At 40.9% G+C, this 23377-nt stretch overlaps 1 protein-coding gene and 1 pseudogene across 6 annotated transcripts in view; one reads left to right on the top strand and one right to left on the bottom strand.

The window, feature by feature from the left end:
- LYST (lysosomal trafficking regulator) overlaps window positions 1-23377 on the bottom strand; it is a 172458-nt gene that overhangs the window by 18866 nt on the left and 130215 nt on the right. For all 5 annotated transcript variants that reach the window (XM_082720726.1, XM_082720724.1, XM_082720722.1 and 2 more), the window contains 7 exons: window positions 21047-21113; window positions 19320-19476; window positions 16306-16446; window positions 12894-13111; window positions 7007-7237; window positions 4955-5144; window positions 1471-1607 (listed from right to left, as the gene is read on the bottom strand). In XM_082720726.1, coding sequence (XP_082576852.1) covers window positions 1471-1607; window positions 4955-5144; window positions 7007-7237; window positions 12894-13111; window positions 16306-16446; window positions 19320-19476; window positions 21047-21113 — 1141 coding nt within the window. The remainder of the gene's footprint in view (window positions 1-1470; window positions 1608-4954; window positions 5145-7006; window positions 7238-12893; window positions 13112-16305; window positions 16447-19319; window positions 19477-21046; window positions 21114-23377) is intronic.
- LOC309859715 (large ribosomal subunit protein uL23 pseudogene) lies at window positions 13872-14410 on the top strand (annotated as a pseudogene). The gene has a single exon. The product of its transcript is annotated as a large ribosomal subunit protein uL23 pseudogene (transcript).

Below are 23377 nucleotides of genomic sequence, written 5' to 3' on the forward strand. Positions count from 1 at the left end.
TTTTCTGATCGTACTGTCCAAAGAGTGTTGTCATCTTTCAAGAAAATATAAAGGAAGACTGGAGACACTGCTTCGTACTCTGCTTTTAGCTTTCCTGAACACAGCTGGGAATTCAGAATTTCTCATGTTCTACTGATAACAGAAAAGAGAATGAAATTAACAGAGGACTAGGTTTCACAATTATGAGATGAGTCAGAAGGCAAAGAGATGCCAGAACTCTAATCTCTAACCATGAGACTATGATTGTAGAAGTGAGATCTGAGTGTGGGTCCTCATATGATAACATCCTGGATGAATTTTCTCAAACTAGAGAACCACGTAGAGGACAATATATTTCTAAGGAAATACATTGCCGTTTGGCGCAAGTTCTTTATCACAGAGTATTTTGCTAGAAGAATCTGGACAATGCTGTTTTGCTAAAAGGACTTATGGCAGTTTTCTTTCATCTTTAATGATGCTGATGTGTCAAACTTTACATAATAGAAGTAATTTTGCAATGCTCAAATTCTTACTAAAATTTCTAATAAGGTTGTTTTCCACTGTCCTTATGTTTAGTTTTATTAGTTTACTGGTAATTAGATAACAAAAGGTGATGACCATTTTTTTGGGTATATTGAGGGTTAAGCATGTAAGTCATTGCCTTCCTTTCCTTTTACTGCTAAAACTCCCCACAAGTGGCAGCTTACTCCATTCCTAACATGCTCAGGGAATGGGGAAATATTAGGACACATGAATAGGCAGGAGATGTTATGAAGGTAATGGGAATCAGGAAATGGCAAAAGAATTTCCCATTGTTTAACATACAATTTAGTATGGGAAAAAGTTGTGGCAGTATTTGTGTGTGTCCATACATGCACACATATGTATGTACACGTACACACACACAGTATATATACAATTGGAAATATTTTTACAATGCTTTAGGAGAGAGTAGTGGGGGGTACTATTACCCTAGTTTCAAAGAGGAAAGAACCTTAAGTTTGGAAAGGTTAAGGCACTTGCCAAAGGCTACAGAGTAAATAATAAAGGCAGGACAGTAACACAGCAGATCAGACGGCTTTACTTGGGCCCCACGCTCTTTCTACCCATTGTGATGCCTAAACACCTAGTCTAATAGTCAAAACCAGGTACAGAGGATTGCACTCTGGTTATAGAAAATGACACAGTGACAAAAGGCAAGTGAATCTTGAGAAGAAAGTGGTGCTGATTTTGTTCCAATACTGCCAGTCGCTGACGCTAAGTGCTTATAATACCATCTCAGTGAGATACTAGGGAGAAGACAAATTTTGGGGACACAGAATAGCAACAGTCAGAAAGGTCTGAGCACTGTAAACAAGGCCTAAGTCCAGCGTCACCAGCTTCCAGACTGGATTAATGGCAGAATATTAAAGACAAGCTGCTCTCAGTCTGACCCCTTTCTAGAGCATTACACTTAATTATTACGATAAAGTATTCCGTAACAAAGTTTACCTGATATTGTTGTGAACTTTGTATAAAGTTTATTGGAGGCTCGCTTTGTTTACTCTTCAGCCTTAAAATGTTATCAGCATATCCCCAGCTCAGGATGGCTGACCACTGAATGTCAGTACTGTTCATGCTTCTCACACCTCAAAAAGGAGAAAGAAAAGCGTCAGACTGCCACTACTCAACTGTTATTTGATAGCCCCCCAAAATGGCAGGTTAAGAGCTGAAGTTTGCATGGCAGAACATAGTATCTTTCCAGAGCAAATCATCTTTGTATTTATAAGATGGATGGATTTAAGTTGGTTTTATTCCTTTAATGCTAATGGGATTTTAAGAGTGGAAACTGAATTCTTTTTCACTCGTGGTGTTTGGTTAGGGCTTATCTGATTTAGCACCAAAATGTCTGTTCAGAAATTTTTATGGAAGACAATGATAGTCCAGCTTATTCTGTTCATGTTCTATCACACTTCTACTTTTAAAAATAAATATAAACTAGACACCGTTTAAATAACTTTGTAGCTACCACCTGCTGATAAATCAGTATGGACAACTGTCGATACTGTAAAGAACACTGCCTCCCTAAAAGCAACACCTGTCCTGGGAAGGGACCATTTAATCCTGTCAACTGCCAGGGCTTTGCAGAGCAGACAGATTTGACGAGCTTCTGCTCTTTTCCTCTTCCTCTTTTTTCCAACATAGTTTTATGTCTTTTGGGATAAAGATTTGGAGATTTTGACATCCCTTTTCAGTACTATTCGTAATCTATGCCTTGTTGGTATGCTGGAGATAGCTAATGCAACAGAAATGCTAGAACTGATGCTGCCCTGGAAATTTGCACTGCTTAAGTCGCTTAAGGAGAGAGAATGGGCCTTATTTATTCCAGCACCTAGCAAAATAAGCCCACATATAAAGGAATGAAACAAATACATATTTGTTGAAAGAAGCAATACTACAGTGAAAATGTAATTCACAGATTTTTGTCTTCTTTTGTTGTGTATAATACCAAATGCTGACATCAGTTTTACAATAAAGGAACTGGAACATACCCACTTAATAAAATCCCCTCTAAATCTAAGCTGCTAGGGAAAGGAACCATATTTCATGAGTCTCAGGGCCTCTCAAATTCAACCATAATGCCTGGCATGTAGCGGGCACTTCAATAGCCCTTGTGCTCAATGAATTAAGTACATCTAGTAACTGCCCCCAGTTTCTCATTCTAGCACTTACAAGATGCACCACCTCTTTTTTTTTTTTTTTTTTTTTTTAAGAAAAATAAACTTCTCCTTTACCTACTAGGACAGTGAATCTTAATCAGGCGTTTGCAAGAAAATGGCATTTCTTGCATGCCTGGGCTTGGACTTGAGCCCCAGAGGTTCTGACACTGTGTGGCTCAAATGAGACCCAGGCAAGTATATTTTGGAAAAAAGAGATCTCAGGCAATTTGGAGGCACAATTTTTGAGTAAGGGTTTAAGGTCATCAAAACCATCACAGTTACATTATTCTATGCATATACAGCTCAGCAAAACCATACGGTCACTTGATAAAGCAGCGCTCAGTACCTTGCAGCTGTCGCACGTGACCTAACACCCATCTGTAAGTGGGGCTCTCACTCCTAAGGCTGCTATGGGGTGGGTAAGCACTCCTCTCGCTCCTCTGTAATGTGCTGGGTGCAGCAGTGAGAGCTCACACAGTCCCCAGAGAGCCCCAGGGTGCTTATGGCCTGATGGACCATTACTGAGCACTTAGGAGGAGTCAGGCACTGTGCTAATCATTACCTACATTATTTCATTAAATCTTTTTTTTTTTTTTAAGATTTTATTTATTTATTTGACAGGCAGAGATCACAAGTAGGCAGAGAGGCAGGCAGAGAGAGAGGAAGGAGCAGGCTCCCCGCTGAGCAGAGAGCCCAATACGGGACTCGATCCCAGGACCCTGAGATCATGACCTGAGCCTAAGGCAGAGGCTTTAACCCACTGAGCCACCCAGGCGCCCCATATTTCATTAAATCTTTATAGTAAATTACCCTGTGAGGTCAATCCTTTTGTTATTCCCGATTTATAGATCAAAAGCCAGGATTTAGAAGGTTTACATAATTTTCTCAAGGTCAAACAGCTAATAAGAGCTGGGATGTAAACTCAGGGTTCTGCGCCTCCTGAGGCCAGTGCCTTGTATCTGTTGTGTTATACTGTTGTGTATTACAATCTGTTGTATTATACTGCTTCCCCACCTAGGTGCTGGCAAGCCCTAAGTACATTCTACAAGGGAATAAAGCATAATTTGAATGAACACTACTACTAAGGGCTCTGACTATAGTGCCGCAAATAAGATAGGCTGACAATGACATCTGACATATTACGTTCCATCATGGTAAGTGGTAACACCAGCCCTTTCTCTTCTGTTCAACAGAGACAAACTTCAATCCAGTCTAATTTTTTAAAAGCAAATTATTGACACATTTTGGTACTTTAAGTATTATTTGTAGTAAATTGTCACACATCTCACAACTAACTGCAACACTGATATTACAATAGTTATGATTATACAGATTTACCCAGTCCTACTAAGTCACCAAAATTAAAGAAAATGATAAGCAGCCTCTCTTACTGCTAACAAGTATAAAGGCAATCATTGATTCTATGATATAAACAAGAGAAAGTCTACAAAGAACTGTGGTCCAGCCAGCACACTTAATTTCTCTGAGTGCCCTCTGCTCAACGCGGGTACCACATCCGTACAGTGCAGAGCTGTACGTGGTAGGAGGCTACACGGCCCCCCAAGGGGCATGGTGCCTCAGAAATCACGTTAAACCCAAACAGTGTGACTGTCAGGAGGCATCTAGTCCACACGCTGGCTTCTAGGCACATCTGCACATGCCTGATACGAACAGTCGAGCGTCATCACTGATTTGAGTGCCCAAGCCCAAGCCTAGGAAGCAGGGAGAGTTCTTTCCCATTAAACGGAATGGTTAATTACATTTACCATGAAGTAATTACAGCACTTTCCCAGGTGTTGCTGTTAGCGAGTCAGTGTACTGAGGGTGAGAAAAGGATTGCTTTCCAGGCACACCTATTTTTAAAACCTGTTTTCAAGGCTAGCATGACTTCCTTGTTTTGTTTCATTCTGTTTGTTTTAATCTCCTGACTATACCTTCTGAGGTACAAGCTTTGCTAAATAACTGCCTATTCTGAGATTCAAGAGTCTCCAAAGGTACATTTCTCTAAGACTCATACTCTTTTAATCTTGTGAGGCTAACCATTTATTCTTGTCTCTGACTCTTCCTCTCTCATTCCAAACGGCACTACATTTAATCTCCCCCCTTTTCCCCATGTGGTGTGTTTAATTCCTACTTTGCACTAAATAGCCACAAATTTGAACGATTTTTCACCATGGATTCAACACTTGCAAATAAAATAGTGGCATGGAGGAGCTGAAAACAACAAATCCCATGAAAAATATACCTAGAGCGATTCTCATTATGTTTTCTTGTACCTTGTTCTTTGCTGTACGTCATCAGAAGACAGAAATTTTGGGATAAACCACAGATGGCTCTGGTGGGCAGAGCCTGGAGGGAACCAAATCTTTCTCCGTGGGGCTGGCTGAAGCAGACCACAGGTACGGGAGCACTTGGAGAGCCTACATACTCCCCCCACTTCAAGCCTTTTATCCAGGACAAAGGACTCTAAAACAGGAAAATAAAAAGTATGATTTTTAAAAAAAAATGTAAATTTAGAGTGACTTCTAATTTGAATTCTAAACAAAGAGTAAGCAGCCTGATTATAAGCCCTTTGTAAGCAAACATTATTTTATATATATTTTTTGACTTCCCATACTTAGCATATAGAAGTATACGCTCCTTGTTGCTAGACACAGTGATGAAAATATATACAAAGTCCTGGTCCTCATGGAGTTGCCTTCCAGCTGGGAGGAGGGGCAGACCAGAGGTAAACAGACAGAGGCTCAGCAGGGGCTGAAAGCTCTAGCAAGAGGGAGGGAGAGGACTGAGAGCACGGGAGCTGCTATCTTAGATTCGGGGTCAGGGAGCTGAGGAGAGGGTATCTGAGCAGAGACCTGAAGGAAATGAGATAGCAGAATGGGGCTCATCTGGGGACAGGCCATCCTAGGTGGAGGAAACAGTCAACACAAAGGTTCTGAGGTGGGAATGAGGCCAGTCAGTACCAGGGTCCCACTGTGAGCGGACACATGGCTCTGATCTTTACACATATCAGCTGTGAAGTTAGTTAGCACTAAGTGTAGTGTAGATTAAATGGCACTTATTACTTTTTAGGGATGTGCTATTAAATTATTTTGGCACAAAAAAAGAATAGAATAAAGTCAACTACGAAGCACAACATTGGTGATCTGGTTTGGGCAAAATAACATTATACTGAGATCGATCGATCTATCTATCACATCATACTGGTGTTTGAATTTTACTGGTTCTATTGCTCTGGTTTGTGTTTAACATGCAAATTTAACACATGTGAGCTCTGAACATAAAGGATTTACATGTCTTCTGTGTTCTACATTTACTGTATTTAAGTAACATTATTTTAAGAAACAACTGTCAAGACAAGGTCTGTGAAAGCCATTTTCTCTTAAAATGGGTCACAGTTTCCTGCAGTCGGGGATGTGTTGCTTTATTTCTCCACAAAGGTTCTTCCCAACCTCTCTCCCATGCCTTTCCATTTTCTGCTATTCCTCTCCACAAACCTTTACATTTTATAATTCGTGGTCTCCCATCCTCTGCTGCTTTTATGATGAAGAATTAGCTGAGGGTAAGAATCCATTTTCCTTTAATGGTTTGCCTGCTTTGTTTTGTATTTCAAAGTAAAAGCTATGCCTACTTTCCAGTTTAAGAGGCAATACTTCTCACCGTTACTATGGGGGGGGGGGCGTCCAAAGACATACGTAAGGTTCTCACTTCACTGTAGGTCACAACACCCACACTTCTAGTGAGTACTTTTGGTGGAAGGTGGCCAAAGGCCTGCCATGCACGTGTGTACAGCCACACCCACACTCGGACCACTCTCCAGTCCTGGACGCCTTCTCTCCTCTGGTGGGCAGGTTCCTGTTAGGCCACTGCTCCGGCAGGCTTTCCCTGCTACTAGCCCCCTAGGGGCTGGCCACCTGACTTGAGCTCCCCAGAGCCCTCCTCTCAGGGACAGGGACAGTCTTTACCACACACAGGACACTGCCGCTCACAGCACATCTGCATTCGCTGGCTGCAGTGTACCCTGCTGGCCGGGACCCTTCTGTTCACTAGAGCCTCGGAGGGGGCCTGACAACTGCGGGGTTGAGTCAACTTCTGCCGAATTGTATTGAAATTCAAAACCATGAGAGACTGTGGACTCTGAGAAACACACTGAGGGTTCTGGGGGGAGGTGGGGTAGGGGTAGGGTGAGCCTGGTGGTGGGTGGTATTACGGAGGGCACGGACTGCATGGAGCACAGGGCGTGGTGCATAAACTATGAATTCTGGAACACTGAAAAGAAATAAAAGAAAATAAAATGGGGGAAAAAGAAATAAATTCAAATGACATACCGGATAGGTAATTTCTTTGACCTGTTCTCGGGTTTCCCTGAAAGCAAACTGCACTAGTAACCCCACAGCAGCAGGAAGCTCTCCTTCAAGGTTGAGCTTGGATCCAGGCCTGCTGGCGTGCGCCGACTGGAACAACTGGCGAGGGGTCTGGCCGTAGGTTTTTATCATGGTTTCCAGCGCTCGCCTCTGAACGGGATCTTCAACTGCAGAGACATCCATTCCAAAATACGTCTGCACGGTGAGAGAGTAGAAGAGAACAAGAGGTTTGTCAAAATCAAGGTTGGCAATAACACCAAAGGGGAAACAACAATGTGTTTTATTCTCTAGATAGTAATTTATTGTCCTCTATTTCAAATGGAAATGGTTTTTAAATGTTTTGATCAGTTAGCATCAGAAACTAAATAATGTTTCATATGTCAATTATACCTCAATAAAAAATGAGGTTTTTTCTTTGGTGTTTTCTTTCAATGAAGACAGATGAAAAATAAAGCAAGATTTTCACTTGAGTTGATCCAAAATAACAAGCAGATTAGCAAGTGGATGTATTTTTTTCTGTAGTTGCCTGTCCGATATTGGTCAGAAAACTAGAGTGAAAGGGTTTGTCAAAATCATTTCAGGTGGTCAACAAAATTGAACAAGACAATTTCTGCTTATGGCAACACAGACGCAGAAGAAAAGTAGATGACCCTGCCCTGCCCCGATTTTCTCAATTTGCACAAATGAGGACTAGAAGTTCAAAGCCATTTGTATCTGGCCTTTAATTATGTGATAGCCAAGTACTCTTTTGTTCTTGGACATTAATGTGCTCAATGAAAGATTTGGATTACTCTTCTCTCAAGACACAACAGCTGATTTCAGAGGATGATGTTCTATGCTAACTCATGTCAGGGCCAAGGACAGGCTGCCCAAAGATGGACCACTTTGGCCTATTGATTTTATCTTATTTTAAAGATTATTTATTAGAGAGCGTGTGTGCGAGCAAGAGAGAGCACATGCAGGGTTAGGGCAGATAGAGGGACAATGAGAATCCTAAGCAGGCTCCATGTAGAGCCTGACACAGGGCTCTATCTCACGACCCTGAGACCATGACCTGAGCCAAAATGCAGAGTCAGATGCTTAACCAACTGAGCCACTCAGGCACCCGAAGCATATCAATTGTTTTAAATAAGTTACTTAGGAGACAGCTTGTATATGGAGACCCAGACCCTCCTCTGTTCCCCTGAGAGCAGGAAATAAATTTTCCATGTGAAAGGTAGCCTCCCCATAGCAGGAGGTAAAGAGCTATCCTTATGACCAGAGATGGGAAATTTAGAGTGGAAAAGACTGGATAAACAACACTTGCTACTTTTTATTAATTTGCTGTCCCAGCCCAAATTCTGTTTAGAGATCCTTACTAACTGAAGCTCCCAAAGTTAAGTTTTCTTTGCCCTATCAATTCCTCATAGATTCTTCATTTCTCTGTCTAAAAAGTGTAAAAACTGTCTGCCTTGGTCATTTCTTGAGGTCTTGATTTCATTATTGACCCTCTGCACATAACTGAACTCCAGTTTTTGTTGTTGTTGTTGTTTTTTCCTATTAATCTGTCTTATGTGAATTTAACTCTTAGGCCAGCTGGGAGATGTTGAAGGGTAGAGGAAGAATTTCTCATTCCCTTCACTCACACACACCACGTTGGGGATGTCCATGAACATCAACTATTGAGGCATCTATATAGACATTAGTAAGGAGCCTAGATTTTTGAGGTCTCTCTCTCTCTCTTTTTCCTGGGCAGAAGAGTTAGGTATTTGAACACTGGTATCACTGAGACCCAAGTAAAATTCTTCTGATTTCCATTCTGTAAGCTCAAGACCAATGCATGTCAGCCTCAGAGAGGATTATCTGAATCTTGATTTCCTGTCTCTGTTTGCTTTGGAGGTTTTCACATGCGCTGCTAAAACGGACTAGAAGGTTGGAGGGGAGAAGGCTGGGATGTGCTGCAAATCCCTTCAGCCTCCCTCACCCCATCTTGGTGACGCTACCAGCGGAGGAGGTGACGCTGCCAGCGGAGGAGGCAGGAGGACAGACAGCTTCACCTCCCTGGCAGGAGATGGAGGACTGGATAAGAAACAAAGTCAAAGGATTCCATTTTGACCAAGGCACTGTAGGGAGAGTGCTGTCCTCTGTGAAGCACCTTCTTAGAAGCTGAAGAGAAAGGTGTGTGTGGGAGGGGGGTCAGGGCGATAATCAGACTGGAAGAGGAGTAAAGATTCAGGACTTGGCATGGTCCTTTTTTGCCTTCCTCAGTGTTAGAATTTAAAAAAAGACCGTGTAAAATGCTAAGTAATGCAAAAAGTCATCTGCTTAAAGTAATTACAGGAAAAAGGCAAAAATGAAGTTAAGATATGATGTTGGTAGGTAGTTCAAGAGAGTACTATTTAGGTTCTAACAAAAACTGGGGGTGATTCTGAAAAAGTGTGGTGAAAATTGCAAGCTCTTTAAGGTAAAGAGCGCTATTACAAGCTCCCTCCTCATGTTATCATCCCCTGGGGTGAGATGGAGAGCAATGTGCGTGTCTCCTTTCTGACTTCCTCAGAGAGAGTCAGGAGCTGGGTGCAGATCTGTAACGTCCTGGGAGTACCCGCTTGTACAATGCAGCTTTTAGCATTTCATCAGGCATAGCCAATTTCATTACATAACTAGACATAACCTTTCTGTAAATGCCAAAATAAAATCTCAAAGATTCCTTGGAAGTTAAGTAATCAACACTACTCTCCTTGCCACCCCCACCCCCTTGACTGCCTCCACAAGGGATCAAATACTTGTTAGAAATGCTTGTGTGGGACGCCGGGGTGGCTCAGTTGGTTAAGCAGCTGCCTTCGGCTCAGGTCATGATCCCGGCGTCCTGGGATCGGGCTCCTTGCTCAGCAGGGAGCCTGCTTCTCCCTCTGCCTCTGCCTGCCATTCTGTCTGCCTGTGCTCGCTCTCCCCCCACCCCGATAAATAAATAAAATCTTAAAAAAAAAAAAAAAGAAAGAAAGAAATGCTTATGTAAGCATGGTCATTCTCAATGGCTGCTTGACTTGGTACACTAAAAAATTCAAATGAAGATTGGAATAATCCTCCAGCCAGAGCTTTAAAAAGTATATTTGAAAATAGTGTTTCTCTACATTCTGTGGTATCAGTTTCTATGTGAACCTTATATATGAATGATGAATTATGATCAAAAGGCATTTCTACGTTCTTTAAGAAGATTAATGTTTCTTATATGTGGTTCTATGGTGCACATTATCCTGTATGGATTTCCTTCCTTATTTAGGAGGTTGGTATTATTGTTCACTTTTACAGATTTGTACATTTAGGTACGGAGAGGTTAAGCTATTTGCCCGAGGTCACACAGCTAGTGGCAGGGTCACAGGGTGAGGGCTTGAACTCAATTCTGAATTCAGAGACTGTGTAGGTAGTCACTGCACTTTCCTTGGCTCCATGAATTGTTATCAAATCCCTAGAACAAAGGCATAAACTCTATGCTTTTTAAAGTTCTAAAGTCCCAAACAAACAGTGACAAAAATGGTAAAATGACAATTATGTGGTATATTTCAGCATCCAGATACTTTTAATGTGAATTTTCACAAGAATAATTGAAAAGATATGCTAGGATCATAGGCGCAGAGTATAATGAGGTTAATGTAGAAATTCCTAGTTGGTTTTAAAGTTACATTTTAGAACAAATATGAAGGCAGGCCAAAAATTATACCTGAAGCCTTACTTTACTTTATACTACTCTTATGCAGAGAATTATGATTCACCCATGAAACTTTATTATTTCCCCTTTTCCAAAACACTTTGCCATAACACTTCTTTTATCAGAGTCATCAGTAATTTTGTCTTATTCTGTCTCCTAGACCTTAAGTCTCTTAAGGATTTGAATTTTCTGCTATTTTAGAGGTATTTAAAATAATTACTAAGCAAAATGGACTAAAGAGATTTTTATTTTAAAACTGCTATTCAGGGGGCACCTGGGTGGCTCAGTGGGTTGAGGCCTCTGCCTTCGGCTCAGGTCGTGATCCCAGGGTCCTGGGATCAAGCCCCAGGGCTGCGGGCTCTCCACTCAGCAGGGAGCCTGCTTCCCTTCCTCTCTCTGCCTGCCTCTCTTGTGATCTCTCTCTGTCAAATAAAACAAAACAAAACAGCTATTCAGGAATGGGTCTCTTGCATAAATTAGGTACAGAGTACATTCTCTGGGTTCATGTGTGCATTTTTGCAGCATTTGTGACAACGCTTGATGAACCTACTCACAGAACTATAGCTAGAGGGGAAGTCCAAGATCCACCCCGCCCTACCTCCTAATTACAAAGCTGGGGGAGCCGAGAGGCTGAACATCATATGCAGGGGAGTAATAGCTCCTAAGCTGGACTCACAGTCTTGGAGTAGCCACTAGGCAACACCAGGCTATAGCTTTTTATAATTTGCCTTTTTGCCCCTCATTCCTTGAGGAATTTCCTTCTGGAGGCCTCATCTGGATCCCACTACCATCTCTAGTAGGCACAACCACCCCAACTTTCCCTTCTTGCCCCACTGTCCCCAACTACTGAATCTTACTCACCTTCACACACCAGAGCCTACCAGATGAAATGTTTCCTCAATAGATTTCATTCTTTTTTTTTTTTTTTTTTTTTTTTTTTTTTAAGATTTTACTTATTCATTTGACAGAGAGAAACACAGCGAGAGAGGGAACACAAGCAGGGGAAGTGGGAGAGGGAGAAGCAGGCTTCCTGCCCAGCAGGGAGACTGATGGGGGGCCCAGGATCTTGGGATCATGACCTGAGCCGAAGGCAGATGCTTAAGGATTGAGCCACCCAGGTGCCCCAGATTTATTATTTATTCCTTCCTTCCTTTCTTTTTTCTTTCTTTTTTAAAGATAGCCTATCTAGGATGCCTGAGTGGCTCAGTTGGTTAAGCAGCTGCCTTCAGCTCAGGTCATGATCCCAGCATCCTGGGATCGAGTCCCACATCAGGCTCCTTGCTTGGCAGGGAGCCTGCTTCTCCCTCTGCCTCCGCCTGCCATTCTGTCTGCCTGTGCTCACTCTCTCTCCCTCTCTCTCTCTGACAAATAAGTAAATAAAATCTTTAAAAGATAGCCTATCTAATAACATCAAAAAGTACATGTGAAAGTGTAACAATTCTACTTCTAAGAATTTACATTGTGCCAAAAAGAGTTAAGGTGGTGGGCCCAAACTGCTTTCCTTGGAAGGGCCTGCTTGCATGGTTGGCCCTTGGCTGGTATATGGCAACGTGGATTTCAGGAGAGTTCCCACCATTTCCTAACTGGGTAAGAGTGGCTTACTGTGTCTAAACTGTACAAACAGTGTGACTTATACTGAACGCCTTTTCTCCTTCTTGAGCCCTGGGATTTCAGTACATGTAAGAGAGAGAGTGTTTCCACGACCACCCTTAGTAAAAACCCTGGGCTCTGAGTCCCTAATGAACTGCCTGGCTTGACCACATCGTACATGTTGTTGGAGGAAAGAAGCATGTTCTTTGTGATTTACTGGAGAAATACTCTTGGAAACTTGTGCCTAGGGTCCTCCAGCTTTGTCCTATACATCTTTTCCTTTTGATGATTCTGCATTGGACCCATCACTGTCATAAACCTTCTGTAAGTACAACTATTTGCCGAGTCTTGAAGTCCCCATTCAGCCTGGGGATAGTCTTGAGGAACCCCCAGTGAATAGCATCTTAGTTATTTTTAAAGAAGTGAAATATAAAACCTGAAAAGTCTTGGGTAGCAATTTAAGCTGTTGCTAATTCTCTTTGATAACTTGGGTATTTTAAAGAAATAGCCCCACAGCTAACTTTTTATTCCAGTTTTGCCTTATATAAATGCATATTTTTTAAAAGAGTCACTTACAGCAGGATGAAAAACGTTGATGGCTTGAACAGAAGCCTTCCCTTTTTGCTTATACCCGAATACCAAGTCAATCCACTGACAGATGTTCTGGGACACGTAGTCAGACTCTAGAGCCTGTCGATGAATGAGGATAAAAAGACGAGGATCGTTACGTGCCCAAGGAGGGAGGTTGACGTGATTAACCCGTTCACCGTTCTGACGCACACCAAAATCAAAACCTAAAAGAGAAGATTAATATTAATGCTTATCTCCCCAAAGCACACCTCATTTGGCCCACTGAGCAGGTCTTAAGACTTCCCCAAAACAGATATTATGTGCTATAACCAGGGAAAGCAGAGGCAAAGAGGAGAGTGACATCATTGTTCATCTATCTATCTACCTACTGACAGAAGTACATGGGTTAATGCTATCCTCATTATATTTGAGATATTTCAACTTTATTGTTCTACCACTTTATATCATATTGAAAAAACAGCAGAAAATCACTGCCATTTAATTTCAATATTATCAGAACTTCAAATGTAGTTAAGTACTTAAATATATATTCTATTCAATTATAAACTTGATTACAAAATTAAACTAAGGTGTTAACATCACAATAAATTTAAGATTATATTTAGTAAATATTAGCATTCTGTAGCTTAAATAAATCCAATTAATGCAAAGTATACACATCCTAAGTGAACTATTAACTTTATGGTAAGTCAAGAGGTCTGTCCTAACATCATTTCCACCAAGCATTCCTATGGACAACAAACTTATTCCAACACATTGAATGAGAGGGTTCTTTTGTGATCTAAATAAGCTGTTCTCTAATTGTTTCATTTGTCTGCTAGTGTAAACAAAAATCTCAGAAGTGTTCGTTTAAAAAAAAAAACAACTGTCCTAAAAGAAATGTTACAGAGATGTTTTTGTGTTACCTTTTATGGGCAGAAAATGTGAACAGCGTAACAGAATAAAAATTAAAAAGGCTTTCTTAGCCCTTTTACGAAGATGGCACCGAAAGCTAAGAAGGAAACCCCTACCCCTCCCAAAGCCGAAGCCAAAGCAAAGGCTTTGAAAGCCAAGAAAGCGGTGCTGAAAGGCGTCCACAGTCACAAAAAAAAGAAGATCCACACATCACCTACGTTCCGACGACCCAAGACTCTGCGTCTCTGAAGGCAACCCAAATACCCTCGAAAGAGCGCCCCCAGGAGAAACAAGCTTGACCACTATGCCATCATCAAGTTCCCCCTGACTACTGAGTCAGCCATGAAGGAAATAGAAGACAACAACACACTTGTGTTTATTGCGGATGTCAAGGCCAACAAGCACCAGATCAAACAGGCTGTGAAGAAGCTCTATGACATTGATGTAGCCAAGGTCAACACCTTAATCAGGCCTGATGGAGAGAAGAAGGCATATGTTCGGCTGGCCCCTGACTATGATGCTTTGGATGTTGCCAACAAAATTGGGATCATCTAAACTGAGTCCAGCTGGCTAAATCTAAATACAGTTTTTTCATGATTAAAAAAAAAAAAAAAGGCTTTCTTAAAAGCTGATTACACTCCATATAAAATTAAGTTGCTGTCTGCCTCCTTCTAGATCTTGTGAAAACAGTTACAGGATATTCGCTAATTCTGGAAGTATTCTGAAATGATATGATGTGAAATATAAAGCAAGGGCTTATGTAAATGGACATGGAGTGAGGATGCGGGTCATCTCCAGAAGCTCAGCTCATCCTACAGGCAGCTGCAGAGTGATTTAAGACGGACTGGCCCAGAACCCCCAGAGCTCTCTGGGAGCAGCAGGAATCTACTGAGGTAACAATAGTGAGTGAGACCTCTAAGGGCTGAGTTGGGGAGGGGCTGAGCAGCAGGGGTCTGTATAAACTCAAATCATTCTCAACTGTCAAATGCTCTGTGGGCACATCACGGGTGGGCACTCTTCACACACAGCAGATGACTAGGGGGCTAATCAAAGGCTTAATGGAATGCCGATAGGAAATGACATGATGTACATGAAAGCAAACAGTGTTTTCCAAAAATAGCTATAACAACCCTTGCTGTGCTGCATGCTTTTCCGGAATCTCGCTACTCTCCCATCAAGTAGCAAAGTTTATGCTCCTTCCTTTTGAATGTGGGCAAGGCACTTGTGACCAGAACGCAGGTGTGCCACTCTGTGACCTCCAAGGCGAGGTTCGTAGAGGCCGTGCAGCTTCTGTTCATTTCTCTCTTGGGACACTCGCCTTTGGAAGCCCCAGTTGCCGAGGAGAATGTCCAAGGCCTCCATGCCATGAGGAAACCCAAACTGGTCCACGTGGAGAGACCACATGGAAAACCACGGACACTACATGAGAGAGATGCCTGCCAGCCCCCAGCTGCTCTGATCCCGACTGGTCCAGCTCCAGCTCCAGCTAATCTGAATGCACACCCTGAGCCCAAACCACTGAAGGCTCGGGGAGGAGCTGCTCCTGAATTTCTGACCTGCGAAACCTGTAATGATAATCAATTTCTTATTGCTTTGAGGCCCTAAGTGTTGGAGGCATTTGTTATGCAGCCAGAGATAACGGAAACATACATAGAAGAAACCATGGACAGAGAAAACAAGCATAGACTGAAATGAGTCCCAAGCCGAAAGCCACCAGGCAGGTACTACAAAGTGCGGGTGCCAACAGCCCATTAAGGCGGTTCTCATCTGGGCAACACTATGAACCGTGCTCCGGGTGATGAGGCACATGGATATATTAACGGTTCTCCAAACAGCTCCAGAGAGGCCAGTTAGCATTGAATAAAATTCTAAAGGAATTTTCCCAACACTAACTTCTCTAAAGATACCATTATCAATTGCATATATTCCTAAAGGTCACATAAAAATATAAAATTAAGTAATGTAGAAAAATGACCCACAGACCTCTCTCAGAGGAATACCTGATCTTCTACTAAAAAATAGGTAAGGTTGGCCCAGATTGTTGGTCATTGGCATCACGGAAACTGGATTTTATCCTCTACTATCCCTTTTTGGTATTAGAAGATTCTGGCTAGGGTGTTTTATTTCTAAGTTGGTCACTCCGCATAAAGTCATTGAGATTTTGGTTAACTTACATTGTGCTTCAATAAATTCAAGACTTATTTTTTTAATGAGCACATGATAACCTTTGCAATCAGGAAAAAAAGCATTTCTGTAATAAAACTAAAGTACATTTTACAGATATCTTTAATAGGTAAAAGTTACCAATTTTCCACACATATTTGGTCCTGTAAAATAGTTACAATCTTCATGCTTGCTTGGAAATAAAATGATACACTTGATAAATAAAGGTATTTATCTTATTGGGGGACTCAAATTATAGGACTTAAAAAAGTGATTCTTATTTTTAGAAAATTATAAAATAAGTACAGAATTATAAATTAGAAATGATGTACTGCTATACCTTCACGGTTGACTAAGAACTCTGGAAGATAAAAAAACTCTGGGATCAGTTCTTTGACATCAGTCATGGATTCAAAAGATGAAAGGCGCCAAGTTGTATTTGTAGAATGAAAAGTTCTGTCTGGAATGTCAAAACTTTGATCTATAAAGAAAGACAAACAATGCAATTAAGACACAAAGACCTTATTCTGTTTAAAGCTTGTTACAGTTTATTTCTGCTACTTTGAAAAGATTAAAATGATGTTCATTTTGTTTTTCAGTTTTAAAGAGGTTATTCATGTTCTTGAAAATAAATATTTCTATACATTATTTGAGACCATATTATAGTATTGTTAATCTGCATTATGTTTTCCTGGTACACAAAAAATGGATGAATTTATATCACTTTTTTGTTTAATTGACTACTATCTGTCTACCCACGCAGAATTAAACAGCAGGGACCTTGGGTATAACCCACAATGAGCACATACTAGGTACTTGATAATGACTTATTTATTGAATGAATAATAAAGAAGGAAAATTGAAGTTCAAGTGGGTAAAACAGTTTTTTCCCCATCAGAAAACAAAATTATTCCTTCACCTTTAAATTAAGACTACTTTTTTTCTTTTTTCGGTGGGGGGAGCACTGCTTTTTAGATGTAACTGAATTAAAGAATGAAGTACAATTTCCTATAAATGAAAAAACTAAACACAGTCACTCCTCTGTTAAGTTTTTCTGCAGTTTCTTTGTTAAGTTTTCTGTAGACTAATAATTAAGAACTGAGTTTTGACTGGTCTCTTTCCTGTCAACAGTTAGCAGAACATGAAATGGTATCCAGAGGCCAGCCCCTGAGAACACCGGCTGTATATATTGTACTATCGAAAACTCCTTTGAAGTTGCAGAAATTTTATACTTATCTTTTCATTTAGAGACTGTCACAGACTAATTTCAGCATCAAGCAAGGCACAATTTTAAAAAGATAGGCTAAATTTCTTCCCGAGGTCTGCGCTTCCCTGTCCAGCAACATTTTCTATTATTTTCATTACTTTCTTATCTATTGGGGAGTCAGTTAGCTCAAAGGAAAAGTAACCAATCTAAATGGCATCTAGAACAAGTAATTCTGGAAGGCTACGGCAGATTCATAGTATCTAGATGAGAGACTAAGGAACTGTGGTATGAAAGAAGCACACTGAGGGTCTGTTCAAACTGTCAAATTCTGCATTGTTTCTTAACTTAAAAAAAAAAAAACTCTTCCACAAATTCCTATAATCTAGAATGTGCATGTACTAAACAAGGGGTTCTGAAGCTAGCATTTCTGTCCCCAAGTGACATTTAGCAATGCCTAGAGATATTTTTGGTTCTCACAACGGAACTAGTGGGGGAATGCCACCGGCATCAAGTGGGTAGAAGCCAGGGATGCTGCCAAAACAGCCTAGAGCGCACAGGACAGTGTTTACAACAAAGAGGATGCACCTCAAAAGGAATACAGGGCCAAGATGAGAAGCCCAGGACCAGGCCCCCGAGTCTAGCTAATCAGATGAAGTTGACGGGGATTGCAGTAGCCTCTGGTTGTTGTTGTTGTTTTTTTTAATCATGCATAAATACAGCATGAAGAAAACTGGCATAATAACAATATATATTTAAAAATTAAGAAATTTTAGTTGATTGGGAGTTTTATATTAATAGATTCTTGGGCTACATGGAAAAAGTGGAGGGCAGGGAGAGTCCTGTTACATGCTGCAGCAGTCCCAAAACACATGTGAAGTACTCTTTTTTATTCTGAGTGTCACTTTTTAATAAGGGCATTTGCAAACCAGAACATGTCTAGAAGAATGATCAGAACAGTGACAGGTTTGGAAACCAGAACAAACAAGGATGGCTTACACACTGGTTTTTAAAACTCTTTGGTAAGTACAGAACGGTCTTATTTATGTTTTGGATTCCTTGCAGCAGCTGGGATACGACCCTGCATACAGGAGGCTCTCAACCTGATGTCAAATTAACTAAGGATAATTAGCTTGGGGATAAACAAGACTGAAAGGGAAAAAGGGGACAGGGCAAGAGTCTTCAAATATTTGAACAGCTGTCACTGGAACATTTGTTCTGTGTACTTACACAAAGACAAACAGAAGAAAGCCCCTTCTATAGACCAAGGAGAGACAATGCAAAATTCATTCCTCCAAGAGGTGGTATGTGAGTAAAAATACATAAAGAAGTTCAAGAAGGTTGAGTAAATGAATGGATAACGACCCCACAAAGGATTCTGAGTGCCATGAGGAAAAACTACAGAGCTCATACCACAGTCCTCATTAGAAATTGGTAGGAAAGAATGTCCTCCTTTGCACACACATCAGTAAATTCACCTCTAAGTAATCTTCTGGCCTGTGAGCTGCCACTTAAAACACTGAGTAGAAGATTATTATCATTCTTCTCTTTTTTTGAGAGAGACAGAGAGGCTGACCGGGGAGGAGAGGTGGAGCGAGAGGGAAGAGAGAGAGTCTTAAGACAGCTCCACGTTGGGGGCTTGATCTCATGACGCTGAGATCATGACTGGAGCTGAAATCAAGAGCTGGACACTCAACTGAACGAGACACCCAGGTGCAGAAGTTCATTAACTAGACAGTTCCTATGGTGATGGTAGAAGTGTGGCTCTCCTATTAACTACTTACAATAAATGACAGTAACATATTCCCACTAGAAATAACTATTAAATTGAACATCTTTAAAAAGTAAATTGCATACATTTGATAAGGATAAAGTTTGCAAATTACACAGGATGTGAACTACATCTTAATTTTAAAAAAGTGAATTGCATTTTTATAAACATACATGTCTAATCTGCAGTGAAAACTCAACAAATTAGCAAGATAATCTGGTTCACTACAAATTTCTGGAAAGAATTTTATTGAAGGAATAAGTAGGATTATTTTTCCTGTGGTTTGGTTAGTCTCAATACAGTCTCAGGAAATATGTCAAGTCCCCCCCCCCCCAATGACCCAGTAAAATATTTTAGGTAGTTATAAAATAATTCTTACCTTGGTAGGCTAAAAACATTTTTGTGAATGGAGGCATCCTGACCAGGAAGTGAAGCACGGTGCCGCTGTTGGAGTAGTGGGAGCCGTAGTGGTAGGGCTGCACGGGGGGCATGGGGTCATCCTCCCGGGCCCCTTTGCGGTACTCCTCCTCCAAGTACTGAAGGGAACAGGCAATCAGACAGTGTTCATAAGAGAGTGCTCCAGGTATCACCAGTTTTCTTTCCATCTTCTCTACTAATCCTCCTTTTAAAAAATCATTATTTTATTTTTTTATTTTGAGAGAGAAAGAGCACAAGTGGGGTGCAGAGAGAAAGAGAAAATCCCAAGCAGGTTCCACACTTATCACAGAGCCCAACACAGGGCTCAATCTCATGACCCTGAGCATCATGACCTGAGCCGAAATCAAGACCTGGATCATAACCATCTGAACCACCCACGTGCCCCTATCCTATCCCTTTGACACCATTTTCTATGGTTTGCCCTGCCACGTGTTTGGACCTCAGCCACCTAAAGTGTCTCCTCCTCAGTGCCCCACTGAGTCCTGGTTCCTCAAGAAGCATGTCACAGTCTGCACCTTTACTCTCTCATTCCGTCACAGGAAACTCACCTGCTCTGCACCCTGCCTCCCAGCACTCTGGCTCCCAATGTAGCCTATCATGTGTAAGTTGATCATGCGCTCGATAAAGGAGAGCTGCTACTGTCACTAGAGACATCTACATTTTAAAAAATGAGTCTCAAGATACAATGCTATGTTCTTTAGAGAAACTCTCTAGCGTGGAAAGGCAACAGCAGTGGAAAAACTGTACCACGTTACTAAGGTTCTTAGGTATTAAGGTAACATTTTTTTTGACTGTTTTGCAATGTAGTTTCACTGAGATAAAAACGAATACAGTGATTTCTCACGCCTCCTATCTTCCCATCATGACGTAGGAAGCTCAACCAAATATTTAATATCTGTCACTCATCTCCCATAGCTTCTGTCTGGCTCTGATAACAAAGTCAGGCGATAGTGAATTTCTGGAGTCACTTCTCCTTGATTCCATAGCACTGCCCCACTTTCAACTGCAGAAGAATCAAGGAGTGACTGTTATAAGACACTTGGAGAGATCTTTCTGCAACTGTGCTACAAAACAATGTGAATGCAAGAAGACTGCTTCAGCTGCTCTTACCTTGATACTGCTGTGAAGAATGCAGCATGTGGCTAATGAGTTTTTTTAAAAATTTCCAACAGAATTCCATTAATGTTAATTTCTCAGAAATAGATAAATTATACTTTTAAACTTCAAAATCTGGTAAATTTCTGCTAATAAACTAATGCACAATTTGCTGAATATGAATAATAAGGAATTACAATACAGTCTATTATAAATAGACTGATATTGTTCTATAAATAACACGAGGGGATACAAATAGCAGGATCCTGAAAACCTGTAATTTTTTTTTAAAGGAATATAGTTATTTATATATGGATGTAACAATGGCCTATTAGCTTCCAATTTATGCCACAACAAGCGTATTTCTTTTTCTGGGCAAAGTGTTTTCAGAGCACTGAGATAGACAACAATACCTAAAATCATATAATGATTTCCAGTTGTTTGTCACTCAAAGCACAAGAAGGTAAAAAACAGAAAAGTCAATATTATAAATTTTAAATTAGGTAAAACTCAAGTCTGTAAAATAAAACTTGAGTTCTCATGTATCAAAATATGAGGAAAAACGAAGCCTACCTTGTAGGTATCCACATAACGATCTTCTTTTTCTTTATACTGCACGGCTATGGGCTTAGAGAGATTTCTACAAATGAAGAGAGGACGGAAAAAGATGAAGTCTTTCGATATTGTCAAGCTTAAGCTGCCTACATGCCTGCATCCGTAAGTAAACCTGTGATCAGCAAACACGTGGCCCTCAGTTTAGTGGTTACACATGTTGCTTTGCAACATAACAGCCATCATTCAAGATTATGACTGAATCAACTGGTAGATGGTGGGATTTCCTAAATAGATTCATACCCACTCAGGAGTTCCTGGCTTACGAGTAACCTAGACAAGAAGGGCTGCTGGGGCCCCTGCTCTCTTCGCTTCTTCCATTTCCTCCAGAATCAGAACTGATGCCATCTAGGGAAGCTGATTCCTGTTGAGCTCTGACATGCCTGTCCCCACTTTCCAGACCTACACTTGTCCAGCGGTGAAGACGGAAGGGCGGTTTGGATGGGAAGCAGGACCATGAGGAGATATTATAGAATTATTAGGTTACGTACTGAAAATTAATAAAATGACACTTAAAAATTTTTTTTTTTTAAATTTTAAGTGGACCCCATGCCCAACGTGGGGCTTGAACTCATGACCCTGAAGGTAGGAGTCACATGCTCTACTGACTGAGTCAGCCTGGCACCCCAAAATGACACAAATTTAAAAATGACCAAGTGGAGACTAGGCGTGTGCATAGTGAAATCCATGTTTTATTGTCTAACTCACAGACGGGGAGTGACATCCTCATCTGCACAGTAGAGCTGTGTCTGTGCTGGTGTTCACACTCTGTCAGGGACGCTAGAGAACACTGGGATGAGTCCTCACTTTTCCAAGCCACACAGGCAAGGAGCCTCCCTGTGTAGCACTTGGAAGAACAAGAGGAAAAGATCCGCCGAGGCCGAAGCCTCCCGGGCTGAGGGGCCACGGGGCTAGCAGCCATCTGGAGTTCCAACCTCTGGCTCCATAATTAGATCAACATCAAGATCTGCCCAAAGCTCAGTGGATCAAACCAGGTCTGCTGAGCCAGCCAGTCATATGCCTATATCCTAGGGATACTGAAATTGATGATAGTAAGCACTAATTTGGTTTTTGAGACCTTTCTATAATCTTAAAAAATTCATTAAAAGTAAAAACAGTTTTATAGAATAGATACAAATTCACATATCAAAATAGGAGAAATCACGTTTAAGATCCAGGTATGCGGATTTCCTCTAAACAGTGTATATAGGTTTTTTTGAACACAAATAATACTGTTGTGGTTGAAAAATCAGAAATTACTGATGAGCAGACAGAAAAAACCCCAAATCAGCTAAAATACCATTCTTCACAGGTAAAACATTTTGGTATATACCTTTCCAGTTGTTTTTCTGGTTATCTGTATATGTATATTCACGTTTAAAAATAAAAATAACAGCCTTCCCCACCTACACTAAATATTTCTAAAATACCATTTTTAATGGCTGCAATGTAAAGCAGTTAACTCGAACCTGGTGCTGGGCATTGAGGTTGTTTCTAAGATTTAGCCACTTAAAAAAATGATGTTAAGGGGCGCCTGGGTGGCTCAGTGGGTTAGGCCGCTGCCTTCGGTTCAGGTCATGATCTCAGGGTCCTGGGATCAAGTCCCGCATTGGGCTCTCTGCTCGGCAGGGAGCCTGCTTCCTTCCCTTCCTCTCTCTCTGCCTGCCTCTCTGTCTACTTGTGATCTCTCGCTGCCAAATAAATAAATAAAATTAAAAAAATGATGTTAACCTGTACCCCTGGGGATAAAAATATATGTTTATAAAAAATAAAAAATTAAAAAAAAAATGATGTTAAGACTATCCATCCATATGGCCAAATTTTTGCACGCAATGCCAGGCACCATTATCAGCAATGAACCAGACAGAGTTCTTGACCTCATGAAACTTACTTCCAGTGGGAACCTTTCTGGTAAAGTACATATTCTTAAGTATTCCTAAAAAAAAGTCCAAGAAGTTAAATTGCTAAAGCAGTATATACATTTGAAGAGTTCTTGGCGATGTATTGTCAAATGCCTTCCAGAAAGATTGGATCTATTTATGCCAGTAGTGCAAAAATGTCTAAATGTCCATCAGCAGTGGATAAAAATGTCTGGAAATAACATGCCACTTGCTGTTTTTTAAATTGACAAACATACTAAGCTGCATCTGATTTTTTAAAAACATTTTTAAAGATTTTATTTATTTATTTGATAGAGAAAGATCACAAATAGGCAAAGAGGCAGGCAGAGAGAGAGGAGGAAGCAGACTCCCTGCTGAACAGAGAGCCCAATGCGGGACTCGATTCCAGGAC

Source organism: Mustela nivalis (assembly GCF_964662115.1).
Source record: "Mustela nivalis genome assembly, chromosome: 2".
In the NCBI taxonomy this organism is placed as follows: Eukaryota; Metazoa; Chordata; class Mammalia; order Carnivora; family Mustelidae; genus Mustela; species Mustela nivalis.